The 27,006-nt window shown below is 42.7% G+C and overlaps 1 protein-coding gene across 1 annotated transcript in view; it reads right to left on the reverse strand.

The window, feature by feature from the left end:
* The window catches only part of Rs1 (Dead-box helicase Rs1), a 474,615-nt gene that overhangs the window by 335,572 nt on the left and 112,037 nt on the right, over window positions 1-27,006 (reverse strand). Inside the window, exon 2 of the mRNA XM_068377426.1 lies at window positions 18,117-18,229. Coding sequence (XP_068233527.1) covers window positions 18,117-18,221 — 105 coding nt within the window. The 5' untranslated portion in view covers window positions 18,222-18,229. The remainder of the gene's footprint in view (window positions 1-18,116; window positions 18,230-27,006) is intronic.

Consider the following 27,006-nt stretch of genomic DNA (forward strand, 5'->3'; position numbering starts at 1 on the left):
TTCAAAATATTCTCTCCATCTCCTCTTAATGTCTTTATCCCAATGATATATATTTCCATCGCTATTCCCGACGGACTCCCAGTTGGCCCAAATCCTGTCTGCATTTCCGGATGGACTCCCAGTTGGCCTAAATCCTGTCAGCATTTTCTTCAAGTTTGAAAGCTTAGATTTACTTTTCTTCTTTCCTTGTTCCTACCTTTTCATTCAATTGCTCTACTGCTATTCCAATATATACCTACTTTCCTCCTAGAATCCTTTTCCTCTTCTCCGTTCCGTTCCTCTGCTCCCTACGCATGCCTTACTTTCTAGTCCTTAAATGCCCTTTTTTTTCCAACTGACTCTTGTACCTTCCTGTCCCACCACCACTTATCTCCTTTAGAAACACTATATCCGCTTGTTCTTCCCACAAATTCTTATTTCCCCTAAACATACAGTACGGTCCTGAATTATGCGTGTTCGAATTATGCGATGGCTATTTTTCAAAAATGATATTTTAATTATAAAATAAATTTTTGAATATACTTACCCGGTGAATATATAATAGCTGCTGCTCCAGCGGCTCGACAGAAAACACACACAAAAACTCGCGAGCGATCGCTATGAAGGTTGCGGGTGTGCCCACCAGCGCCAACTATTGGCCAGATACCGCATATACATGTAAACAGACCCAATTTTTCTCATCCCGCTGGGTCTCTATTGGGGAGGAAGGGGGGGCCTTTAATTCATATATTCACCGGGTAAGTATATTCAAAAATTTATTTTATAATTAAAATATCATTTTTAAATATTTAACTTAGCCGGTGAATATATAATAGCTGATTCACACCCATGGTGGTGGGTAGAGACCAGAGTTAATTAAGTTTACAGCGTATATGCTTAGAGTTTTTGACAGTTATATCATAACAAAACCCAAATATATAAAGGTACCTGGTAAGGAAGTTGACTTAGACAATTACTCTGCCTTATTAGTCTGTCTTCCTCACGAAGCGCAGCGATCCTCTTAGGATGCTGAAAGATTCCCAGGAGCTGAAGTATTAAGGGCTGCAACCCATACAACAGGACCTCATCAAACCCCTAATCTGGGCGCTCTCAAGAAATGACTTTGACCACCCGCCAAATAAATCAGGATGCGAAAGGCTTCTTAGCCTTCCGTACAACCCAAAAAACAATATTAAAAACATTTCAAGAGACAGATTAAAAAGGATATTGGAATTAGGGTAATGTAGTGGTAGAACCCTCACCCACTACTGCACTCGCTGCAACGAATGGACCCAGTGTGTAGCAGTCCTCGTAAAGAGTCTGGACATCTTTTAAGTAAAATGACGCGAACACTGACTTGCTTCTCCAAAAAGTCGCGTCCATAATACTTTGCAGAGATTTATTTTGCTTGAAGGCCACGGAGGTTGCTATAGCTCTAACTTCGTGCGTCTTAACCTTAAGCAAACATCGGTCTTTCTCATTCAAGTGAGAATGAGCTTCTCGTATTAAAAATCTGATAAAATATGACAAAGCATTCTTGACATAGGCAATGATGGTTTCTTAACTGAGCACCATAATGCCTCAAATTAACCTCGTAATGACTTAGTACGAGCTAAATAGAACTTAAGAGCTCTAACAGGACATAATACTCTTTCCAGTTCGTTGCCTACGATCTCTGATAAGCAAAGAATATCAAAAGATTTAGGCCAAGGACGAGAAGGCAGTTCATTTTTGGCCAGGAAACCAAGTTGAAGTGAACAAGTGGCTTTTTCTGTAGAAAAGCCGATGTTCTTACTGAAGGCAGGAAGTTCACTGACCCTTTTAGCCGAAGCCAAGCACACTAGGAAAAGTGTCTTGAGGGTGAGATCCTTCAGGGAGGCTGAATGTAATGGCTCAAACCTGTCTGACATGAGGAACCTTAGGACCACGTCTAAGTTCCATCCAGGAGTTGCCAAACGACGTTCCTTAGAGGTCTCGAAAGCCTTAAGGAGATCTTGGAGATCTTTATTGTTGGAAAGATCTAAGCCTCTATGTCGAAAGACCAAAGCCAACATGCTCCTGTAGCCCTTAATCGTGGGAGCTGAAAGGGAGCGAACCTTTCTCAGATGTAAAAGAAAATCTGCGATTTGGGCTACAGAGGTACTGGACGAGGACACAGATGCTGACTTGCACCAGTCTCGAAAGACTTCCCACTTCGACTGGTATACTCTAATGGTAGAAGCTCTCCTCGCTCTTGCAATCGCACTGGCTGCCTCCTTCGAAAAGCCTCGAGCTCTTGAGAGTCTTTCGATAGTCTGAAGGAAGTCAGACGAAGAGCGGGGAGGCTTTGATGGACATTCTTTACGTGGGGCTGACGTAACAGATCTACCCTTAGAGGAAGACTTCTTGGAAAGTCTACCAGCCATTGAAGTACCTCGGTGAACCACTCTCTCGCGGGCCAGAGGGTAGCAACCAACGTCAACCTTGTCCCTTCGTGAGAGGCGAACTTCTGCAGTACCTTGTTGACTATCTTGAATGGTGGGAATGCATATAAGTCCAGAAGAGACCAATCCAGTAGAAACGCGTCTATGTAGATTGCTTCTGTATGTAGGACTGGAAAGCAATAGATTGGTAACCTTTTGGTCAACGAGGAGGCAAAGAGGTCTATGGTGGGTTGACCCCAAGTAGCCCAAAGACTCTTGCCCACGTCCTTGTGGAGGGTCCATTCCGTGGGTATCACCTGACTCCTCCGACTGAGACAGTCTGCCGAGACGTTCAAGTCCCCCTGGATGAATCTCGTCAACAGGGAGATGCCTCGATTTCTTGACCATAAGAGAAGGTCCCTTGCGATCTCGAGCAGCGTGAAGGAGTGTGTGCCTCCTTGCTTGGAGATGTACGCCAAAGTTGTGGTGTTGTCTGAGTTGACCTCTACCACTTAGTTTCGAAGAAGCTTTCGAATATCATCAAGGCCAAGTGGACTGCTAATAGCTCCTTGCCGTTGATGTGCATGCTCTTCTGACTTGAGGTCCACAGACCCGAGCATTCCCGACCGTCCAGGGTCGCACCCCAACCCAAATCCGACGCGTCTGAGAACAACACGTGGTTTGGGTTCTTGACTGCTAGGGATAGTCCCTCTCTCAGACTGATATTGCTGTCCCACCATTTCAGGCATGCCTTTACTGGTTCGGAGACTGGGAATGATACCGTCTCTAACGTCTTGTCCTAGTTCCAGTGAGAGGCTAGATGGAACCGGAGAGGCAGAAGGTATAGTCTCCCTAGTGAGACAAACTGCTCCAGGGATGAGAGAGTCCCTACGAGACTGTTCCAACTCCTGACTGAACAAACGTTTTCTTTTCAGCATTAGTTGGACTTCGAGCAGGGCTTGTTCTATTCGGTGGCAGACGGAAAAGCCCGAAAAAAACTGGACTGCGAATATCCATCCCCAAATATAGAATAATCTGGGATGGGATCAGTTGGGACTTTTAGGTTGACCAAAAGTCCCAACTCCCTGGCCAGACTCAACGTCCAATGTAGATCCTGCAGACAGCGAAGACTGGACGATGCTCTGAGAAGCCAGTCGTCCAAGTACAGGGAGGCTCGGATCCCCGATAGATGGAGGGATTTTGCCACATTCCTCATGAGCCTCGTAAACACGAGAGGAGCAGGACTGAGGCCAAAGCACAGGGCTCGAAACTGGTACCCCACATTCCTGTAAACAAACCTCAGAAACGGTTGGGAATCCGGGTGTATAGGAATGTGGAAGTATGCCTCCTGAAGGTCGAGAGAGACCATCCAGTCGCCTTCCATTAATGCTGTCAAGACAGTCCTGGTAGACTTCATCGTGAAGTTTGTCTTGACAATGAACACATTGAGCGCACTTGCCTCTTACGTACTCCTGCAGTGAACATGGCTGCCAGATCATTGGAGCCATCCCTGAGGGACTTGTTCCTGCAGAGAACGTGGCTGTCAGATCATTGGAGCCATCCCTGAAAGCCTTGTTTATGCATGACATAATTGTACAGCAAAACTTCAAATGCTCGAAAAAAACTCCTAACAGGAGATGGTCTAGCTCTGAAGTCGACCATAAAATCTTGGAGCGTCTCATGGCCAGGCGCCAGGGAGAGTCTATGAGGTTTGAGAAGTCTATCTGGGCAGAGGCAGGAACTCCCAAGCCGAGAACTTCTCCCGTGTCATATCAGACTCTCGCTCTATAAGGCAGCTTAAAAGTAGGGAAAGCAAAGGCTGTCTCCCCCAAACTCCTCCTGGTGATAAACCAGTCGCCTAGCAAACGTAAAGCTCTCTTAGAAGAACGAGAGAGCACTAGCTTATAAAACAACGGCTTCGAAGTAGCTAGGCCTAGAGTAAACTCTGACGTTTAGGCGAACGAGGAGCAGCAGTTACAAAAAGATCCGGACAAAGATCCTTAAAAATCAGCATGATTTATTTAAAGTCCATAGAGGGCTGAGCAGCTTTAGGCTCCTCTCCGTCTGACAGAGTCCTCAAGGGAATATCAGTAGGAGGGGGAACAGCAACTTCCTCATCTGAAGGAACCTTGTCCGACAATAGCCGAGTCTCAAGCAAGGGAGAGACCTGCCGTGGTGGCAATGCTTGACAAACAGAGTCCACACGCAAAGGAGCAACAGTAGCAGTCAAGGACGCTATGTCATGTAACTGCTTAAAGGACTGACCAGCAACAACCAACAGGTGCGGGAGGACGCTCGACGTCAATTCGAGACTGCCTTGACTGCCTAGACTGAGCAGTCAAAACAACTCTTGACTGCGGTGCTTGACGCTCAACGTCAAAACAAGTCAACTTCGCTGGTTGGCGAACATCCTGAACGTCAACAAGAGCATGCGGCAGCGGCTGAACGTCCACAAGCGGCTGAAAGTCAACACTGGACTGCATCGAGTGAGGCTCTACAAAATGTGACTGACGTGACTTTGTAACGTCAACGTCAACAGGACGAGCAAAGGTTCGTTTGGGCGGCTGACGGCCAGGATCTCGATCAGCTAAGCGGCGAGGATCATCGTGAACCTGCTCAGCAGAATAGTCCTCCATAAGAGAGGCAAGCTTATTCTGCATGTCTTGCCGTACAACCCATTTAAAATCAACGGGAATGGTTGCGGTAAGAGACGAGGGTAACGTCTGTGACTGCAAAACCTTGCCTACAAAAAGACTCTCGGAGTCTGTGTTACGCTTTTGTTTAAGCGGCGAGCAGTCTTCCGATGACTGCATAGGGTCAGAGCTGTCCTAATAGTTAAAACCAGGACGCTGGACCTGTCCTGAAAGGACTGACTTTCGCTTAAAGGGCCTCGAAACCTTGTTCCACGGTTTCTTATGCGAAAAGCCTTCGGATGACGAGGAGAAAATCGTCTCGCTCGTCTTATGGTAGGGGCGGTGTTGATGAGACACGCCTGAAACCATAGAGGGAACGTCTGTTCGCTGATCAAGTCCTCTCGAACCCATAAGTCGTACGACATTACTTCTCCCCTGGGCTTGGGAGCTTGCAAGAGGTCTCGGACTAGGCGAACGACAGGCACGAACAGACGAACCCTCGGTCGCAACACTGATAACACTTTGCGCAATTATCACTTTATCACTACGATTTTCTGTTTTGCACTTATTTCACTGAAATCGAATTTTTTAACAATTCACATTAGGTATGAATAAAACTGATTTCTACCTGAAGCACGCAATTCTACCCTCATCAAAAGGTTATAATTGCGAAATCAGTCGTATAATGTAAGCACATTAATACAAGCAAAAAAACAGTAAACATATTTTAAGATAAAAAGATCAGTGGCTGGGAAGGAGACTAAACACTAGTTCATTCAAAACTACGTTTTCAATTTCTCACCGTACAGTGCCTTGGGACGAGAATAAAAACTAAAAACGTTTTATCCTTTCTCCCCGTACAGAGACTAGGGACGAGAGTAAAAAAAAAACTGACTCGAGAACAACGTTACTCGCTTCGGACGAGAATAAAGATCGGAACGTTCACTCTCCTCTCTCTCTCTCTCTCTCTCTCTTGATTTCGCACTGAAGAGAAGAGCCCACTTACCTTTCGTCAATAAACAGGTTATTTGACCAAAGGAAAAAACTGAAAGGTTTTTCAATTAAAAAGTTCCTTTAAAATAGTATTTAAAACATTTAAGCTTTGAAAGAAGAATGAACAAAACGTCAGAATCGATTTACTCTTTCTGCAAAGTGAAACCGTGATACTCTCTCTCTCTATCGTAACGATAGAGCGCAAACTGCGTAGCATAAATAAACTAAACGTTAGTTCATCTTTGAAACAGTACGAAGACTATTCAAAGAAAATCTTTCATAAAATATCTACTAAAAAATATTCATTTAATAAGTTTTAAATCATTTGCTCTGTAAAAGTTATTTACGATTGAAAGGGCTCAACGTTGTTTAACTTCGGTTTCCAAGTTAGGACCGCCTACTCTCAGGAAAGGTCGCATATAAACAAATCATTAAAATTTATCTTGATGTTTATTATAAATGGAAAGCTAATCGAAGAGGCCTAATAAAGGCGGTTGAGATATAAAATATATAGAGGAAAATCTATAATTAATTTATAACGTGATAAGATGATTGCTAAAAGCCTAAAACACACTTCCGTACTAAGGGAAGGGTCGGCCATTTAAAAGTCAAAGAAAGTCCAAAAAACAATCCAAAGTCATCAAAAATTAAATCTATCCAAAAACGAGTTCAAGATTTAAGTTGAAGATAAAACACCTGCACTGCGAAAGCTCAAACCAAAAGGAAGTACTTCACCAAATATGTTGAGAAAACTCCAGGTTATACAGAGAGTATTGATACGTCTTGTCGTTAAGGCCGACAGAGAAAAAATTGGGTCTGTTTACATGTATATGCGGTATCTGGCCGATAGTTGGCGCTGGTGGGCACACCCGCAACCTTCATAGCGATCGCTCGCGAGTTTTTGTGTGTGTTTTCTGTCGAGCCGCTGGAGCAGCAGCTATTATATATTCACCGGCTAAGTTAAATATTTAAAAATAAATTTTCTGTGTCTGGGAAGCTGTTCAAAGTCTGGAAGTCAAGCACTACAAAGTGTATCAAATCTATTGTGTTTTCAAGTATATTGGTTGCTCTGAATACAGTAGTGCTTGATAATAAATGTTACTAAACGATACTTACCTTACATCTTATTAACATAATTTCATAATAAATAGCCTATTAAAGGATGAAATTCCACATCAACAATGAAACCAACTTCAACCATGCAAGTCCAGCAGACAAAATGTAAACAGAACTGTGGCTACGTTCTCGGCAATCTTTTATCTTTCTCTAACCTTTCGATAATTTTAATTTTAGTGTTAATACTGATGGTATACATAGCATTATTTCTGTTTAGTACAGTATACATAAAAGCTATATTTTTGCCTGTGGGTGTTCAAGGTTTACACACGTAGGCTGGGTTCGTTTATCAGCAGTGAATAGCCTAAACTTTGGTAACGAGTCGACAATATTTTGTCATATTTCAAACAGTATTGTTTTACTTTACAAAGATTTCTTTTGTATAGTAAATAGTAAAATTATCAAAACTTCTCTCTGAGAGAAGAATTGATCGCCACAACTAACAATAGTCTTGTTAATTTCATAATTAAACTCAGGTTGCCATATGTAAACTAAAATTTTATTTCTTACAGAGAGAGAGAGAGAGAGAGAGAGAGAGAGAGAGAGAGAGAGAGAGAGAGAGAGAGAGAGAGAGAGAGAGAGATTTGAGGTTTTCTGATATCAAATCTCTCTCTCTCTCTCTCTCTCTCTCTCTCTCTCTCTCTCTCTCTCTCTCTCTCTCTCTCTCTCTCTCTCTCTCTCTCTCTGTAAGAAATAAAATCTTAGTTCACATATGGCAACCTGAGTTTAATAATGAAATTAACAAGACTATTATAAGTTGTGGCGATCAATTCTTCGCTTCAAGTAGTACATGAAACAAAAGCACGGCATTCGATTACAACCCAGGACATTCATCACCACTAACCTAGCTAAAAACGTAAACAAACAACCTCAATTATACCAACAGTCTTTCCCATTACAAACAATCATTATTCTAACTACCCCTCGTTCGGTGGCGTGCACCGCGGACACACACACAGAAACACATGCATATACCCCCTCTCTCTCTCTCTCTCTCTCTCTCTCTCTCTCTCTCTCTCTCTCTCTCTCTCTCTCTCTCTCTCTGTGGTGTTATACAATACTTACATATAGATGAAGAAACCAAAATAGGTTTTCTTGAAGTGTCAATTAAATACAAAACGAAAAAAAATTACCGTGTATACATCCATTTCAATCGGAGCTTAAAATACGGCATCCGATTTCATCAGCAAACCACTATTTTTTAGGAAACAATTTTATTCTAAAAAATTGCTACTCAAATAGTTAATTGCACATTAAGAAAACATGTACTTTTGTTTTTAAATTTTGGTTGTGTTTTAAAAATAGAGTATTGTTGACTTTTTTTTGTTTTACTTTTGGCTGTGATCGGATCAGCAGATGTCTAGCTGCCGCTCTCCAAGAATATGCACGTACGAATACAGTAATAAAGTATTGTTTATACCATTTATTAAGTTGTTCAAATCATCTATACAGTTAATATTACATAAGCACCAATGTGTTATAACCTATCATATTTTTTGTCTGTGGGCTACTTTTCACTACCTCTCATTTCTTACCTCTCTCTATCTCACTAACAAATGAAATCTTTGTTGCTTCTCTAAGTTTCAGTTATATTGAAAATCAATCATGATTCAATATTCCTTACTTTCTCCAATTTCCGACCATCTCTGTCACAACGAATGTTATAGTGGTAACTTAATTGTTCGGTAACTTTAAAGACCAGCCTAGTACTTGCTTCTTCTCTTACTTTTTTTCAGATGGTTTCATAATTGAGGGGGTACAAGTTGACTTATAACTGAAGTTAGGAAAAGTATTTTGGATATGGAATGGACAATCATTTTTAGTAACAGTTTAAAATTATCGTAAATTATCATTCTGTCATAAGCCACAGTTTGTTATTGTTGATTAAACGCAAAATAAAAAAAAAAGTTTTCCTGCTTTGCTACGTACGTAGGAATTTATATAGATACGGTAAATATCATTTGTAATAACTATTTACTAAAAGTTTTAATATCATTATTTATCACTTTGATCATGCGTGTTTAAAGCCTTCGTTTGTTTATTATGATCAAAGATAGAGCGTACAGTAAACGAATGGAAGGTTTCCATTTCAGGCGGCGTCATAAAGAAAAACAATATATAAATGGCATTCATTTCATTTAATATGATATTTTAATTATAAAATAAATTTTTGAATATACTTACCCGGTGAATATATAATAGCTGCTACTCAGCGGCTCGACAGAAAACACACTCAAAAACTCGCGAGCGATCGCTATAAAGGTTGTGGGTGTGCCCACCAGCGCCACTATCGGCCAGATACCACTCTTGCATGTAAACAAACCCTTCAATTCTTCTCGTCCCGCTGCGTCTCTAATGGGGAGGAAGGGAGGGCCTTTAATTTATATATTCACCGGGTAAGTATATTCAAAAATTTATTTTATAATTAAAATATCATTTTTAAATATTTAACTTAGCCGGTGAATATATAATAGCTGATTCACACCCAAGGCGGTGGGTAGAGACCAGAGTTAATTAAGTTTACAGCGTATAAGCGAAGAGTTTTTGACAGTTATCAATATAACAAAATCAAAATATATAGGTACCTGGTAAGGAAGTTGACTTAGACGATTACTCTGCCTTATAAGTCTGTCTTCCTCACGAAGCGCAGCGATCCTCTTAGGATGCTGAAAGACTCCCAGGAGCTGAAGTATTAAGGGCTGCAACCCATACAACAGGACCTCATCAAACCCCTAATCTGGGCGCTCTCAAGAAATGACTTTGACCACCCGCCAAATAAATCAGGATGCGAAAGGCTTCTTAGCCTTCCGTACAACCCAAAAAAACAATATTAAAAACATTTCAAGAGACAGATTAAAAAGGATATTGGAATTAGGGTAATGTAGTGGTAGAACCCTCACCCACTACTGCACTCGCTGCAACGAATGGACCCAGTGTGTAGCAGTCCTCGTAAAGAGTCTGGACATCTTTTAAGTAAAATGACGCGAACACTGACTTGCTTCTCCAAAAAGTCGCGTCCATAATACTTTGCAGAGATTTATTTTGCTTGAAGGCCACGGAGGTTGCTATATCTCTAACTTCGTGCGTCTTAACCTTAAGCAAACATCGGTCTTTCTCATTCAAGTGAGAATGAGCTTCTCGTATTAAAAAAATCTGATAAAATATGACAAAGCATTCTTTGACATAGGCAATGAAGGTTTCTTAACTGAGCACCATAATGCCTCAGATTTACCACGTAATGACTTAGTACGGGCTAAATCGAACTTAAGAGCTCTAACAGGACATAATACTCTTTCCAGTTCGTTGCCTACGATCTCTGATAAGCAAGGAATATCAAAAGATTTAGGCCAAGGACGAGAAGGATGTTCATTTTTGGCCAGGAAACCAAGTTGAAGTGAACAAATGGCTTTTTTCTGTAGAAAAGCCGATGTTCTTACTGAAGGCAGGAAGTTCACTGACCCTTTTAGCCGAAGCCAAGCACACTAGGAAAAGTGTCTTGAGGGTGAGATCCTTCAGGGAGGCTGAATGTAATGGCTCAAACCTGTCTGACATGAGGAACCTTAGGACCACGTCTAAGTTCCATCCAGGAGTTGCCAAACGACGTTCCTTAGAGGTCTCGAAAGACTTAAGGAGATCTTGGAGATCTTTATTGTTGGAAAGATCTAAGCCTCTATGTCGAAAGACCGAAGCCAACATGCTCCTGTAGCCCTTAATCGTGGGAGCTGAAAGGGAGCGAACCTTTCTCAGATGTAAAAGAAAATCTGCGATTTGGGATACAGAGGTACTGGACGAGGACACAGATGCTGACTTGCACCAGTCTCGAAAGACTTCCCACTTCGACTGGTATACTCTAATGGTAGAAGCTCTCCTAGCTCTTGCAATCGCACTGGCTGCCTCCTTCGAAAAGCCTCTAGCTCTTGAGAGTCTTTCGATAGTCTGAAGGAAGTCAGACGAAGAGCGGGGAGGCTTTGATGGACATTCTTTACGTGGGGCTGACGTAACAGATCTACCCTTAGAGGAAGACTTCTTGGAAAGTCTACCAGCCATTGAAGTACCTCGGTGAACCACTCTCTCGCGGGCCAGAGGGTAGCAACCAACGTCAACCTTGTCCCTTCGTGAGAGGCGAACTTCTGCAGTACCTTGTTGACTATCTTGAATGGTGGGAATGCATATAAGTCCATAAAAAACCAATCCAGTAGAAACGCGTCTATGTAGATTGCTTCTGTATCTAGGACTGGAGAGCAATAGATTGGTAACCTTTTGGTCAACGAGGAGGCAAAGAGGTCTATGGTGGGTTGACCCCAAGTAGCCCAAAGACTCTTGCCCACGTCCTTGTGGAGGGTCCATTCCGTGGGTATCACCTGACCCCTCCGACTGAGACAGTCTGCCAAGACGTTCAAGTCCCCCTGGATGAATCTCGTCAACAGGGAGATGCCTCGATTTCTTGACCATAAGAGAAGGTCCCTTGCGATCTCGAGCAGCGTGAAGGAGTGTGTGCCTCCTTGCTTGGAGATGTACGCCAAAGTTGTGGTGTTGTCTGAGTTGACCTCTACCACTTAGTTTCGAAGAAGCTTTCTAATATCATCAAGGCCAAGTGGACTGCTAATAGCTCCTTGCCGTTGATGTGCATGCTCTTCTGACTTGAGGTCCACAGACCCGAGCATTCCCGACCGTCCAGGGTCGCACCCCAACCCAAATCCGACGCGTCTGAGGACAACACGTGGTTTGGGTTCTTGACTGCTAGGGATAGTCCCTCTCTCAGACTGATATTGCTGTCCCACCATTTCAGGCATGCCTTTACTGGTTCGGAGACTGGGAATGATACCGTCTCTAATGTCTTGTCCTAGTTCCAGTGAGAGGCTAGATGGAACCGGAGAGGCAGAAGGTGTAGTCTCCCTAGTGAGACAAACTGCTCCAGGGATGAGAGAGTCCCTACGAGACTGTTCCAACTCCTGACTGAATAAACGTTTTCTTTTCAGCATTAGTTGGACTTCGAGCAGGGCTTGACTGCGAATCTCCATCCCCAAATATAGAATAATCTGGGATGGGATCAGTTGGGACTTTTAGGTTGACCAAAAGTCCCAACTCCCTGGCCAGACTCAACGTCCAATGTAGATCCTGCAGACAGCTTAGACTGGACGATGCTCTGAGAAGCCAGTCGTCCAAGTACAAGGAGGCTCGTATCCCCGATAGATGGAGGGATTTTGCCACAATCCTCATGAGCCTCGTAAACACGAGAGGCGCAGGACTGAGGCCAAAGCACAGGGCTCGAAACTGGTACCCCACATTCCTGTAAACAAACCTCAGAAACGGTTGGGAATCCGGGTGTATAGGAATGTGGAAGTATGCCTCCTGAAGGTCGAGAGAGACCATCCAGTCGCCTTCCATAAATGCTGTCAAGACAGCCTGGTAGACTTCATCGTGAAGTTTGTCTTGACAATGAACACATTGAGCGCACTTGCCTCTTACGTACTCCTGCAGTGAACATGGCTGCCAGATCATTGGAGCCATCCCTGAGGGACTTGTTCCTGCAGAGAACGTGGCTGTCAGATCATTGGAGCCATCCCTGAAAGCCTTGTTTATGCATGACATAATTGTACAGCAAAACTTCAAACGCTCGAAAATAGCTCTGAAGTCGACCTGTAAAATCTTGGAGCGTCTCATGGCCAGGCGCCAGGGAGAGTCTATGAGGTTTGAGAAGTCTATCTGGGCAGAGGCAGGAACTCTTCTCTCGTGTCATATCAGACTCTCGCTCTATAAGCCAGCTTAAAAGTAGGGAAAGCAAAGGCTGTCTCCCCCAAACTCCTCCTGGTGATAAACCAGTCGCCTAGCAAACGTAAAGCTCTCTTAGAAGAGCGAGAGAGCACTAGCTTATAAAACAACGGCTTCGAAGTAGCTAGGCCTAGTGTAAGCTCTGACGTTTAGGCGAACGAGGAGCAGCAGTTACAAAAAGATCCGGACAAAGATCCTTAAAAATCAGCATGATTTATTTAAAGTCCATAGAGGGCTAAGCAGCTTTAGGCTCCTCTCCGTCTGACAGAGTCCTCAAGGGAATATCATTAGGAGGGGGAACAGCAACTTCCTCATCTGAAGGAACCTTGTCCGACAATAGCCGAGTCTCAAGCAAGGGAGAGACCTACCGTGGTGGCAATGCTTTACAAGCAGAGTCCACACGCACTGGTGCATTAGTAGCGGACCAGGACGCAACGTCATGTAACTGCTTGACAGTCTGTGAACTGTCAACAACAACAGGTGCGTGAGGACGCACAGCGTCCACTCGAGACTGCTTTGACCGCCTAGTCTGAGCAGTCAAAACAACTCTAGAATGCGGAGGTTGACGCTCAGCGTCAAAACAAGTTGGCGATTGTTGGCGAACGTCAACAGGAGCATCAGCAAGTGGCCTAACGTCCAAATGTGGCTGAAAATCCACATGAGACCGCATCGAGTGTGGTTCTAAACAACCTGACTGACGTGACTTGGCTACGCCAACGTCAACAGGACGCACAAAGGAACGTTAGGGTGGCTGAAGGCCAGGATCTCGATGAGATAAACGGCTAGGCTCAACGGACTTATCGGCAGAATAGTCTTCCATAAGGGAGGCAAGCTTATTCTGCATGTCTTGCCGTACAACCCATTCAGGATCAACGGGAATGGTTGCGGTAAGAGACGAGGGTAACGTCTGTGACTGCAAAACCTTGCCTACAAAAAGACTCTCGGAGTCTGTGTTACGCTTTTGTTTAGGCGGCGAGCAGTCTTCCGATGACTGCATAGGGTCAGAGCTGTCCTAATGGTTAAAACCAGGACGCTGGACCTGTCCTGAAAGGACTGACTTTCGCTTAAATGGCCTCGAAACCTTGTTCCACGGTTTCTTATGCGAAAAGCCTTCGGATGACGAGGAGAAAATCGTCTCTCTCGCCTTATGGTAGGGGTGATCTTGGTAAGATACACCTGATACCATAGAGGGAACGTCTGTTAGCTGATCAAGGCCTCTCGAACCCATAAGTCGTACGACATTACTTCTCCCCTGGGCTTGGGAGCTTGCAAGAGGTCCCGGACTAGGCGAACGACAGGCACGAACAGACGAACCCTCGGTCGCAACACTGATAACACTTTGCGCAATATCACTTTATCACTACGATTTTCTGTTTTGCACTTAATTCACTGAAATCGAATTTTTTTAAAAATTCACATTAGGTATGAATAAAACTGATTTCTACCTGAAGCACGCAATTCTACCCTCTATCAAAAGGTTATAATTGCGAAATCAGTCGTATAATGTAAGCACATTAATACCAGCAAAAAAAACAGTAAACATATTTTAAGATAAAAAGATCAGTGGCTGGGGAAGAGACTAAACACTAGTTCATTCAAAACTACGTTTTCAATCTCTCACCGTACAGTGCCTTGGGACGAGAATAAAAAACTAAAAACGTTTTATCCTTTCTCCCCGTACAGAGACTAGGGACGAGAGTAACTCGAGAACAACGTTACTCGCTTGGGACGAGATAAAGATCGGAACGTTCTCTCTCCTCTCTCTCCCTCCGTCTGTATCTCTCTCTCTCTCTCTTGATTTCGCACCGAAGAGAAGAGCCCACTTATGTTTCGTCAAAAAACAGGTTATTTGACCAAAGGAAAAAACTGAAAGGTTTTTCAATTAAAAAGTGCCTTTAAAATAGAATTTAAAACATTTAAGCTTTGAAAGAAGAATGAACAAAACGTCAGAATCGATTTACTCTTTCTGCAAAGTGAAACCGTGATACTCTCTCTCTCTCTATCGTAACGATAGAGCGCAAACTGCGTAGCATGAATAAACTAAACGTTAGTTCATCTTTGAAACAGTACGAAGACTATTCAAAGAAAATCTTTCATAAAATATTTACTAAAAAATATTCATTTAATAAGTTTTAAATCATTTGCTCTGTAAAAGTTATTTACGATAGAAAGGGCTCAACGTTGTTTAACTTCGGTTTCCAAGTTAGGACCGCCTACTCTCAGGAAAGGTTGCATATAAACAAATCATTAAAATTTATCTTGATGTTTATTATAAATGGAAAGCTAATCGAAGAGGCCTAATAAAGGCGGGCGAGATATAAAATATATAGAGGAAAATCTATAAATAATTTATAACGTGATAAGATAATTGCTAAAAGCCTAAACACACTTCCGTACTGAGGGAAGGGTCGGCCATTTAAAAGTCAAGGAAAGTCCAAAAAACAATCCAAAGTCATCAAAAATTAAATCTATCCAAAAACGAGTTCAAGATTTAAGTTGAAGATAAAACACCTGTACTGCGAAAGCTCAAACCAAAATGAAGTACTTCACCAAATATGTTAAGAAAACTCCAGGTTCTACAGCGAGTATGAATACGTCTTGTCGTCAACGTCGACAGAGAAGAATTGAAGGGTTTGTTTACATGCAAGAGTGGTATCTGGCCGATAGTGGCACTGGTGGGCACACCCGCAACCTTTATAGCGATCGCTCGCGAGTTTTTGAGTGTGTTTTCTGTCGAGCCGCTGAGTAGCAGCTATTATATATTCACCGGCTAAGTTAAATATTTAAAATGCAAGTTTGAAGAAAAATTAAGTATAACATTGGTAATAACAAAATCAACATATATTCAGTACTTGGTAAGATTGCTGTTGATGCAAAAACTAACCTATACACAGATGTGTAAATGCGTCTGTTTCTTCGTTATGATCAGAGATAAACGTAAACAAAACAATGGTTGTCTTTTTTTACTGTGCTTTTTGGCGTACTTAGGAAACGCATGATATAAAATCGCCTTTATTTTGATAATTCTGGATTTTCAATGGTACAACAAAAGCTAGTCTATAAAGTGATAGTTTTGCTATTCACCAGTTGTCTTATACAATAGACAAACATTAAAATTTATCTGTATTTTGGGTCGCATTATAATGGGAAATATACAGTGTTTACACCCATCCTGGCTGTAATTTTAACCTTTTTTCAAGTTATTAGAACTTTAAAGTATATTAAATGTTTGATCTACTTACAAGAACAATTTGGTATTATAAAAAGATGCAGTATAGTACATAGAAAGTATTGGAAATGGGTAATAAACACGTTTGAATAGGCAAGTTGCTGGTTGTCATGGCCCCAATGGAATCATTTCTGTTAGTTGTGTGTTTTGAAATAAGCGATTTTCCATTTATATGAGGTCATTGATCGACCAAATTCTCGCATAATTCGGGACCCTACTGTACTTCTTTCATACCCACACAAATATTTCCTCTTGTTACCCTGTCCAATCTAGGTTCACCCTTTCTAGTTGTCTCTCAAAATCCTCCTAAATTGCTCATCCTTTTCTCCTTAAATGTTCACAACCTTAAGTCTAGTTCTTCTCTTCTTATTCTTGGGCTTTCTACCTCTTATTTTAAAACCCATCACTACCAGTCTATGATGTATAACACATGTTTCCCCAAAATTACCTTACAGTTCATCACATTGATATTGCCTGCTCCTCTAACCAGGAAGTAAACTATTTGGCTTTCCATTCATCCACTTTTATAGGTTACCAGGTGCTTGTCCAACATTTGAAACCAGGTGTTCATACATGCTAATTCAAAACTATGAGCCATCTCTAATATAATACTAAACTTCCCATTTTCATTTCTAATTCCAAACCAATGGCCTCCATGTAACTCCTCATACACATCTTCACTTCCACCCTCTGCCATTCATGTTTGCTCCTAAGATTAGCTTCTACTCCTTCACTTTTCTAATAGCTACCTCAAACTTGTCTAAATAATTCTTTTTCTTGTTCTTGGCATCCCATTTGAGGGGCATATGCTGAAATCATATTCACAATCTGATCCCTATTATCATTGGAATCTTCAAAATTCTATCATTTATTATCTTCACTTCTACCACTTTTTCCTCCCAGTTATGACTGCTATTCTGTTTCTTCCCTTTCATGACCTGCTGTAGTAGAGCTTATACCCCTTTCCTATCTCTCTACTTCCATTTCCTTCACATCTTGTCTCCAGCAAACACAGGACATCTATTTTCCTCCTTTCCACCACATCCACTATCTCATTCAATCTTCCCATAAGTATACTAATATTCCAAATACAGTACCTGATCTGATCTTACACTCCATCACTAGCTTCTTTGGCTGCAGTTGTGAACCCTGCGGTACCCCTCGTCAATTTATCACGGCAGTAGGATGATCCCGACATGCGTAGCTTACAGGGGATACCCTAGCAGCACCCACATTTCTAATAGCATCAGACATGGTTAATTTGGAAGAGAGTTTTTACGATCTCATACCATTGCCGTCAACGACAGTTATAGGGAATGGGCCTAACCTTTGGCTATATTGTTCTACTGCAAGATAGAAGTTTCCATAGTTATAGGCAGTGGGCCTAGCCTTTTGCTAAAAAGCACAACTGCAAGGCAATAGCTGTCCTTTTTGTCATTCTATGACACACTGCACATGCGATGGTAGTATTCTTACACCCCTACCACAAGGCAAATCTGTGTTCCTCTACCACAGGGAAATTCTGTGTTTATTGCAGTTTGCTACTTTGCACTGTACTGAATCTAGGGTATATGGTACAAAGCAAAAAACTGCAAAAAACAGAAAAAAATTGAGATCACAAAACTGACAGGTCAGTCATAATCTGCCAAGAAAAGCATTATGACCACAAAAACATATGGTGCCACCACTGGGTGATGTCAAAGGTGTTACAAGTTTTCACCCTTCAAGGTTTCTAATTTTCTTTTTATTTACAATGAAAAGCCAATATTTTAAACATAATAAGAAAAGAAACGATAAGCTTTTACGGGCATTTGAATCTGAAGATCTAAGAGTTAATATTCTACTGTAGTAAATTCTGTCAAAAGACAGACTGCAGTTAAATATATAAATGAATAAAAATGAGACGAAGATGACAATGTAAGCTTTTAGATGTCCATTGTATATTATTTTACATTCACAGTTAACAAAAACTTGTGTAAATCAACAACTCACCTCATCTTCACTGTCAGAGCCTGATCCAGAGTAATTTTCTATTTCGTCATCAGACTCGATAGTTCCAGGACCAAACTCGCCATCATACTTCCTCTGACTTTCCATTATTATATCTGTTGAGGATAAATCACAAATTTTACAAGTAATTCACATTTTTCGTATTATATAAAACCCAGTCCTTTAATTGGAGTATGTTTTCAGAGTAACTAGAATTCAGCTGTTGAAAGTTATCAAGCGTACCTGGAATTCAGCTGTTAAAAGCTATAAAGGGGTCGGTGGTTACTGGTGGGCGGAGGGAATTCCCGACACAGCAAACGGGGTATACCCTTTGACCTTCACCTAGGACTTTGAAGGGTGGTTGAGGCAGGAAGTAAAACTTTAAGGACTCCGGTTTGTATAGTTGGAAAAAATTATATTTTCATTATAAGATAAATTTTTCATCATACTTACCCGGTAGTTATATATATAGCTATACGTCCCTGACGTCCAGCAGAAATTTTAAAACTTGCGGCAATTGCAGATTGGGTAGCCAAGTGTACCACCTGCGCACCTGCGCGCCCCTAGCGAGGTACCATGCCTCTAGTCTCCAGAGGGGAGGAGGGTGGGAATTTAATTACATATAACTACCGGGTAAGTATGTTCAAAAATTAATTTTATCATGAAAATATAATTTTTAAACATAAGACTTACCCGGTAGTTATATATATAGCTGATTAAAACCTTTAGTGGAGGGTTAGAGACAGCCAACATTATTGGAATTTTACTTAAGAGTTAATAAACAAGCTTAAGGGTTCATACCTGATAAGGAAGCTGACTTCAATGAATTCTTTCATTATGACCGCTTTCCTTATGAGATCCAGCGATCCACCCAGGGGGCTGAAGACCTCTAGGAGCTGTCAAACCGGTCTAAAAACCTCTATGTAACAGGACCTCCTCCAATACCCTTGTTCCGGAGTGCTCTCAAGGAACAAAATGACCACCTGACTAAAGTTAATGATTGTGGAAGACTGTCGCAATCTCCACGAACAACCATAAAAATACAAAAGTTCCAAGAGAAGAAAAGGGTATTAGGATTATGCGAATGTAGTGGTGGATCCTTCCCCCACTACTGCACTCGTTGCTATGAATGGTCCCAGAGTGAAGCAGTACTCATAAAGAGTCTGGACAAGTTTTAAATAATGTGAAGCGAACACAGATTTACTCCTCCAAAAGGTTGTGTCCATAATGTTCTGCAACAATCTATTCTGCCTGAAGGCCACCAAAGTTGCTACAGTTTTAACTTTATGCATCTGACTTAAAAACTCTTGCGGTCTGCCTTACTGCAATGTACATGAGTTTCTCTTATTAAGAGCCTGATGAAGAATGAAAGTGCATTCTTCGACCTCTGTAACGAGGGCTTCTAGACCGAGCACCAAATAGCTTCTGTCTTGCCTCGCAACTTTTCCGTTCAGTCCAGGAAGAACTTCAGGGCTCTTACTGGACACAGGACCCTTCTCCAACTCCTCGCCAACCACATCCGAAAGGTTCGGAAACTCCAAAGCCATGGGCCAAGGTTGAGAATAGCATTTATTTTTGGCGAGAAAGCCTAACTGCAATGAGCCGATAGCTTTGTATATCGAGAAAACCAACGTTTTAACTAAAAGCATGAATCCCACTGACTCTTTTAGCTGTCACCAGACTAACCAAAAATCGAGCCTTCATCGTGAGGTCCTTAAATGAAGCTGAACGCAAGGGCTCAAACCTGTCACTCTTGATGAACTTCAGGACTAAATCCAGATTCCAACCTGGTGAAACCTGGAACTATTGCTTTGATGTTTCAAACGATTTGATTAGTTCCTGTAGGTCTTTAACATTAGAAAGGTCCAAGTGTTGGCCTGAATACAATTGCTACCATACTCTAGTATCCCTTGATGGTAGAAGATGAAAAAATTACATTTCTTTTGAAAATATAACAGGAAGTCAGCAATCTGAGTTATAGAGGTACTGGATGAGGAAACAAAGTTGACTTTGCACCACTCTCTAAAAACTTCCCACTTGGATTGGTAAACCTAGATGGTACACATCCTTCTTGCTCTTGCAATAGCCCTAGCTGCTTCCTTCGAAAAACCTCTAGCTCTTGTGAGTTTTCCGATAATCTGAAGACAGTTAGATGAAGAGCTTGGAGATTGTTGATGGTATCTTTCCAAGTGGGGTTGTTTGAGTAGAACTACTCTTAATGAAAAGCTTCTTGGAGTGTTTACCATCCATTCCATAACCTCTGTGAACCACTCTCTTGAGGGCCAAAAGTGGGCCACTGGAGTCAATCTAGTCCCTTCGTGTGACCAGACCTTTTTGCATTACTTCGTAATGAATTTTGAACGGTGGAAAGCGTACACGTCCATGTCACGAGCTGTTTGACGCTCGACGTTGCGTTCTGCTTGATGCTCAACGTCGCGTCCCGCTCGACGTCATGTCTTACAGGACGCTCGACGTCATGTCTTACAGGACGCTCGACGTCACGTCCTACTGGACGCTTAACGTCACGTTGAAGCAGGACGCTCGACGTCACGTTAGCTGGACGCTCGACATCACGTCTGGCTGCTTGACTCCTTTGGTTAAAGCGGCTGAAACACGCCATTTAACAATGGAATTGTAAAGACGTTCGTCGTCAAGAACCTGTTGACTAGAAGCCTTACGACGCTTGGCGTCCAGGTGTGAAGCTTCCTGACGCTCAGGGTCCAGGCCTCCTACTCTCTTGTTGTCCACAGGCTGATAAACTTGCTCAAGCGAAGAGAGTTTCTGTTGTATATCTTGCAGCATATTAAAATTAGGGTCCACTTGTTGTGGTACAGGAGACATCACATCTACCACAAGCTCGCTTTCTACGTCGTTTAAAGAGCGCGCAGAGCGTCCAGAGGACAAAAACCAGACTGATGGTGGAGGAGGAGCATGAACCGAGGTCAAGCCAGGCTCAGACAACTGTCCTGCACTGGGTGAGTTGGACATTTCTTGAGAGTTGCTGACGTCCTTAAAGGACGTTTGGCAAGAGAACTTTCTTCGGTAGAATAAAAACGCTCAGGACTGCTCCAAAGCCTACAACCAGTAGCTTGCGGTGTCATGATAGGACGTTGATTGACCGTGTCCATCTTCCTTTTCAGAGGTCTGGAAGGTTGACACCAGCCTTGTCTGGGCGCTGCGTCATCCGAAGATGACGAAAACACTTTAACCTCACCTTCCCTAAGAGAAGGCGAGCGTTTTGGGAGGCGTCAATAGGTATGCTCGAGGTGACAATTGCTCAGGAGCTAAAGCATCTTGTTTCCTTTTGTCATTCGACATTCCCTCCCCCCTGGGGTCGGGGAGCCTGGAAGGAGTCTATGGTCGACATTCCTTCTCACAGGGGTTGGGGAGCTTGGAAGAGGTCTATGGTTAGAACATTCAACATTACTTCTCCCAGGGGTTGGGGGAGCTTGGAAGAGGTCTATGGTCGACATTCCTTCTCCCAGGGATTGAGGAGCTTGGAAGAGGTCTAGGGTTAGAAGAACGACAGGTCCTAGCAGACGCACCATCTATTGAGGGGTGGTGCTTAGGCCGAAACAAAGAGCCCAAAGCTGGACAACTCCCTCCTATACACGAACCTTCCGGTATTGCTTGAAGTTCGGATGGATGAGGATGTGGAAGAAAACATCCTGGAGGTCTAAAGAGACCATCCAGTTGTCCTTCCTTACTGCTGCTAGAACTGATTTCGATATCTCTATGGAGAACTTTGTCTTCTGAACGAAGGCGTTGAGAGCACTTAAATCCAGGACTGGTCAATAGTCTCTGGTCAATAGTCTCCTTCTCCAAGAAGAGAGACATTTGATGTTGCACAGCCTGTCTCTTTGGTTCCTCTGTATCTGGCAGAGAGGTCTATCGTAGTTACTATTAAAGGAGGTTTCACTAGCAAAAAGAATTCGCATCCCTCCTTTAGAAATAGTACTGACCAAAGGTCTGCTCCTCTCCTCTCCCAGGCTCGCCAGAAGTTATTTAGACTGGCTCCTACTGTTGTCTGAGCAGTTTAGAGACAAAAAGTATGCAGAACCTTTCTTGCTGATTTAGACATCAAATCCTGTGCGACCTTTAGGGCTAAAGTGAAAGAGACCTCTTTGACCCACTCTTGAGGAAGAAGAGAGGAAGAAAAAGTGGGGGAGTGCGTACCTCAATTCTGACTTCTGAATGTGTGTAACCCCAATGGACAGAAAAGAACAGATTTGGCCTCTTTCCTTAAAGACCCCCCCTGAGAAAAGGGCTGCTAATTCATTGAAACCATTCTTTAAGGCTTTATCCATGCTTGACATAATGAGGCTGAGACTATCAGTGTCCACATCCTTCAAGGCAGAAACCTTCTTCACCAAGGCTCCCAGAGTCTAGTCAAGGAAAAAGAATACTTTGAAACCTTTGAAAACACCTTCAAGAAGATGATCAAGCTCTGACGTTGACCAGAGAATTTGGTCCTTCTTAAGGCCATCCGACACAGAGCGTCTACTAGGCTCGAAAAATCTCCTTGGACAGAGGTAGGAACTCCCAAGCTGAGAACTTCTCCCGTCTCGAACCAAACACTAGATCTCGAGGCTAATTTAGCCGAGGGATAAAAGGGGAAAACAGTATCACCCTGGATATTCTTGGATTGTATCCAGTCTCCCGTCATCCTCAAAAGCTCTATTTAGATGATCGGGACAGCAACATCTTTGTAAACAGAGACTCCTTCGACACCTTCCCTAGCATAAACTCTGAAGGTGGGGAACGAAGAGCAGCAGGTACAAAATAATTCGGAAACTCTTCAGAGAAACTCTCATGAGTTTCTATAAGTCAACCGAAGGATGACGGATCCTAGGATCTTCTCCTACGAGAATTCCTCTAAAAGATTAATAAAATAAAGGAGATCGATGATCCCTTCTTCCTACAAGACTCTAACCGAGGTAGAGACGTCTTGTTTCCTAGGAGTTAACTCCTTAAGGTCCTGTAATTCTGGCCTCAATGGGTCCAAGATTATTACTTACTTTTACTTACATAGGGGTTTATTTCTCGCCCTCCATCAGACACCAAGAGTCTGTACAAGCGGGCCTTGATGTGTGAAAATAATCCTTCCAATTAATATTTTTCTCTATATCTTTTCAGTTATAGCGCCTGGCATAACTATGTTCCAACACTAGACGCACGCGGTCATTACGATCGGAACCAAGACGTTCGCGATCTTGACGTTTGGCTCGACTGGTGTAATCACAACATTCGAGTCCTGATTCTCGATGTCACGTCTAACTGCTTGACGTTCGGCGTCACGCCTAACTGCTTAATGCTCGGCGTCAAGTTTGACACCCGACGTCAAGTTTGACACCCGACGTCAAGTCCAACTGCTGGACGCTTGACGCCATGCAACTGCTTGACCCTCGGCGTCACGACTAACTGCTTGATACTCGACGTCAAGTCCAACTGCTGGACACTAGACGCCATGCAACTGCTTGACGCTCGGCGCCACGTGACTCTCGGAACAATGATGTTCGCGGTTTAGACGCTTGCGACTAAACGCTAGCGATTTAGACGCTCGGAACTATGCTTGGCCCTTGGCGTCACGTCCAACTGCTTGATGCTCGACGTCATATAACTGCTTGACGCTCAACGTCATGTCTAACTGCCTGACACTCGAAGTCAAGTCCAACTGCTGGATGCTTGACGCCATGCAACTGCTGGCCGCTCAGTGGGAACAAGGACACTCACGATTCGGATGCTCGGAACTATGACGTTCGCGTCTAGAACATTCGCTCATCCAACAACAGAGACAAAGAAGTTGCACTCAGTTCCAAACATCGTGTCAAACTTTTACAGCCTTGTAGAAGTGCTGGACGCTCGACTTCCTGCTGGACGTTCGACTTCCTGCTGGACGCTCGACGTCCTGCAAGCTCGATGACGTCACGCTTGCCGTCCAATGTAACGTGTCATGACTTCCAGCTACTCGACGCTTGGAGTGATATAATCCATTCCTTAACGCCCCGCGTCCTTCTTGACGCTAGCTTATTTGTCTATAAGGAAGTGAAATACGTAAGACGCCAGCCCTGTCTGTGAGCTGAGTCAACCGACAGCGAAGGTAACACTTTTACCTCACCTTTCCTACGGCGAGAGCGAGTGTCCTGAGAAGCGACAACAGGAACGCTCAAGGGGACGTCTACTCGAGCGCTAACACCTCTCGTTTCCTTTCGCCAATCAACATTCCTTGTCCCAGGGGTTGGGGAGCTTGGAAGAGGTCTAAGGCTAGGATAACAACAGGTTCGAGCAGACGCACCCTCCACTGACTGATTAAATTCACTAATTTAGCACTGAAAATTGCACTTTTTAATACTCTTTCACATAAGACCAAAGGAGAGACATGTAAGCCTCTTACCTTGTAAAAAGAAAGTACATTAAAAGTAATATATTAATTAGACCTGCCTGCTGCGAGAGATGTTAATCTTCCGCCAAGGGCTTGAATGAGAATTCAATAGGTTATTTGATTAATATTAGAAATTCCAATATCGAAAAAAAAAATAAATAACGACCAAAGTAATTTGTGAGACTGTATCGATTGTCTGAGAACAACGTAGCGTAACTTAACTGTACGCTAGTTATATTTGAACTCTGAAAATAGATCGATGATTCTCTAAATAAAGTATACTAATAGGACAAATATATTCTTAAAAATAATATATACCTTTTATATTATAAGAACTTAAATACTTTGGTTTTTAAGTAGAATTTTACTTTTCATAAATAATGATACAAAGTAAATTGTGATACTGTATCAATTGACTGAGAACTGCATAGCGTAACTTTAACTGTACGCTAGTTTATTTAAAATCTGAAAATAGATCGAGGATTATCTAAATAAAGAACACTAATAGGACAAATATATTCTTAAAAATAATATATTCCTTATATATTGTAAAAACTTAACTACTTTTAGTTTGCAAGTAGAGTTTTACTTTCCATTCTCTGCATCGAAAAAGAAATGAAAATGCAAGTCATACTACGTAGTAACTACGTAGTTTACGTCAAATGATCGTGACGTCATAGTGTTGGCGGAGTGTTTACCTACCGCCATCATGTTTTTCAGAGGTTCGTTATTTTTTCGGTAGGTGGAAAAATCTCCTAATCCCACCCCTTTCAAGTTATGAACATATCGATCATAACCCAACCACTTCTCTGTTAAAATAAAATCAAACTGCGAAAGCCAACAGTAAATTGTACATCACCAAGATGACTGCAAATATGACAAATTCGTAGGTAATTTGTATTTTTCCTAACGATACAAACCTTAGCTATTTAATATGGGGGTAAATACTTTCGGCGTAGCTGAAATGACGAGCCATTAGAATTTTAACGACGGTTTACTACCCCACCGCTAGGTTGCGGGGGGGGGGGGGGGTGTTGGGAGGGTAGCTTGCTACCCCCCTCACACACACCTGTGCTTGAGCTCACTTTGTTTAGAGGTAGGACTTCACGGGGGATAGGGCTCGTGGGCAAGTTTGATTAAATAGCTAAGGTTTGTATAGTTAGGAAAAATTATATTTTCAATTAAAAATAAATTTTTGAATATACTTACCCGGTGGATATATATATAGCTAACGTCTCTGACGGACCGACAGATTCAAAACTCGCGAGCGATCACCGTGTTAGGTTGCTGGGTGTACACTAGCGCCACCAATCGGCAGGATACTAAACATATTCTCAAAAGCTCCAGTTCTTCTCAGCCCGTAGGGTCTCTAGAGGGGCGGAAGGGAGGGTATTAATTATATATATCCACCGGGTAAGTATATTCAAATCAATTGTTGTTTGCGGATGATACTGTACTGGTTGCAGACACAGAAGAGAAGCTTGGCCAATTAGTGACAGAATTTGGAAGAGTGTGTGAGAAAAGGAAGTTGAGAGTTAATGTGGGTAAGAGTAAGGTTATGAGATGTACGAGAAGGGAAGGTGGTATGGTGCAAGGTTGAATGTCATGTTGAATGGAGAGTTACTTGAGGAGGTGGATCAGTTTAAGTACTTAGGGTCTGTTGTTGCAGCAAATGGTGGAGTGGAATCAGATGTACGTCAGAGAGTGAATGAAGGTTGCAAAGTGTTGGGGGCAGTTAAGGGAGTAGTAAAAAATAGAGGGTTGGGCATGAATGTAAAGAGAGTTCTATATGAGAAAGTGATTGTACCAACTGTGATGTATGGATCGGAGTTGTGGGGAATGAAAGTGATGGAGAGACAGAAATTGAATGTGTTTGAGATGAAGTGTCTAAGGAATATGGCTGGTGTATCTCGAGTAGATAGGGTTAGGAACGAAGTGGTGAGAGTGAGAACGGGTGTAAGAAATGAGTTAGCAGCTAGAGTGGATATGAATGTGTTGAGGTGGTTTGGCCATGTTGAGAGAATGGAAAATGGCTGTCTGCTAAAGAAGGAGATGAATGCAAGAGTTGATGGGAGAAGTACAAGAGGAAGGCCACGGTTTGGGTGGATGAATGGAGTGAAGGAAGCTCTGGGTGATAGGAGGATAGATGCGAGAGAGGCAAGAGAGCATGCTAGAAATAAGAATGAATGGCGAGCGATTGTGACGCAGTTCCGGTAGGCCCTGCTGCTGCCTCCGATGCCTTAGATGACCGCGGAGGTAGCAGCAGTAGGGGATTCAGCATTATGAAGCTCCATCTGTGGTGGATAACGGGGGAGGGTGGGCTGTGGCACCCTACCAGTACCAGCTGAACTCAGTTGAGTCCCTTGTTAGGCTGGGAGGAACGTAGAGAGTAGAGGTCCCCTTTTTTTGATGTCTGCTACCCCCCAAAATTGGGGGAAGTGCCTTGGTATATGTATGTATGTATTAGTACCTGATAAGCAAGCCGACTTTGATGATACTCTGCCTCATTAG

The sequence above is a fragment of the Palaemon carinicauda genome, chromosome 7 (assembly GCF_036898095.1).
Source record: "Palaemon carinicauda isolate YSFRI2023 chromosome 7, ASM3689809v2, whole genome shotgun sequence".
In the NCBI taxonomy this organism is placed as follows: domain Eukaryota; kingdom Metazoa; phylum Arthropoda; class Malacostraca; order Decapoda; family Palaemonidae; genus Palaemon; species Palaemon carinicauda.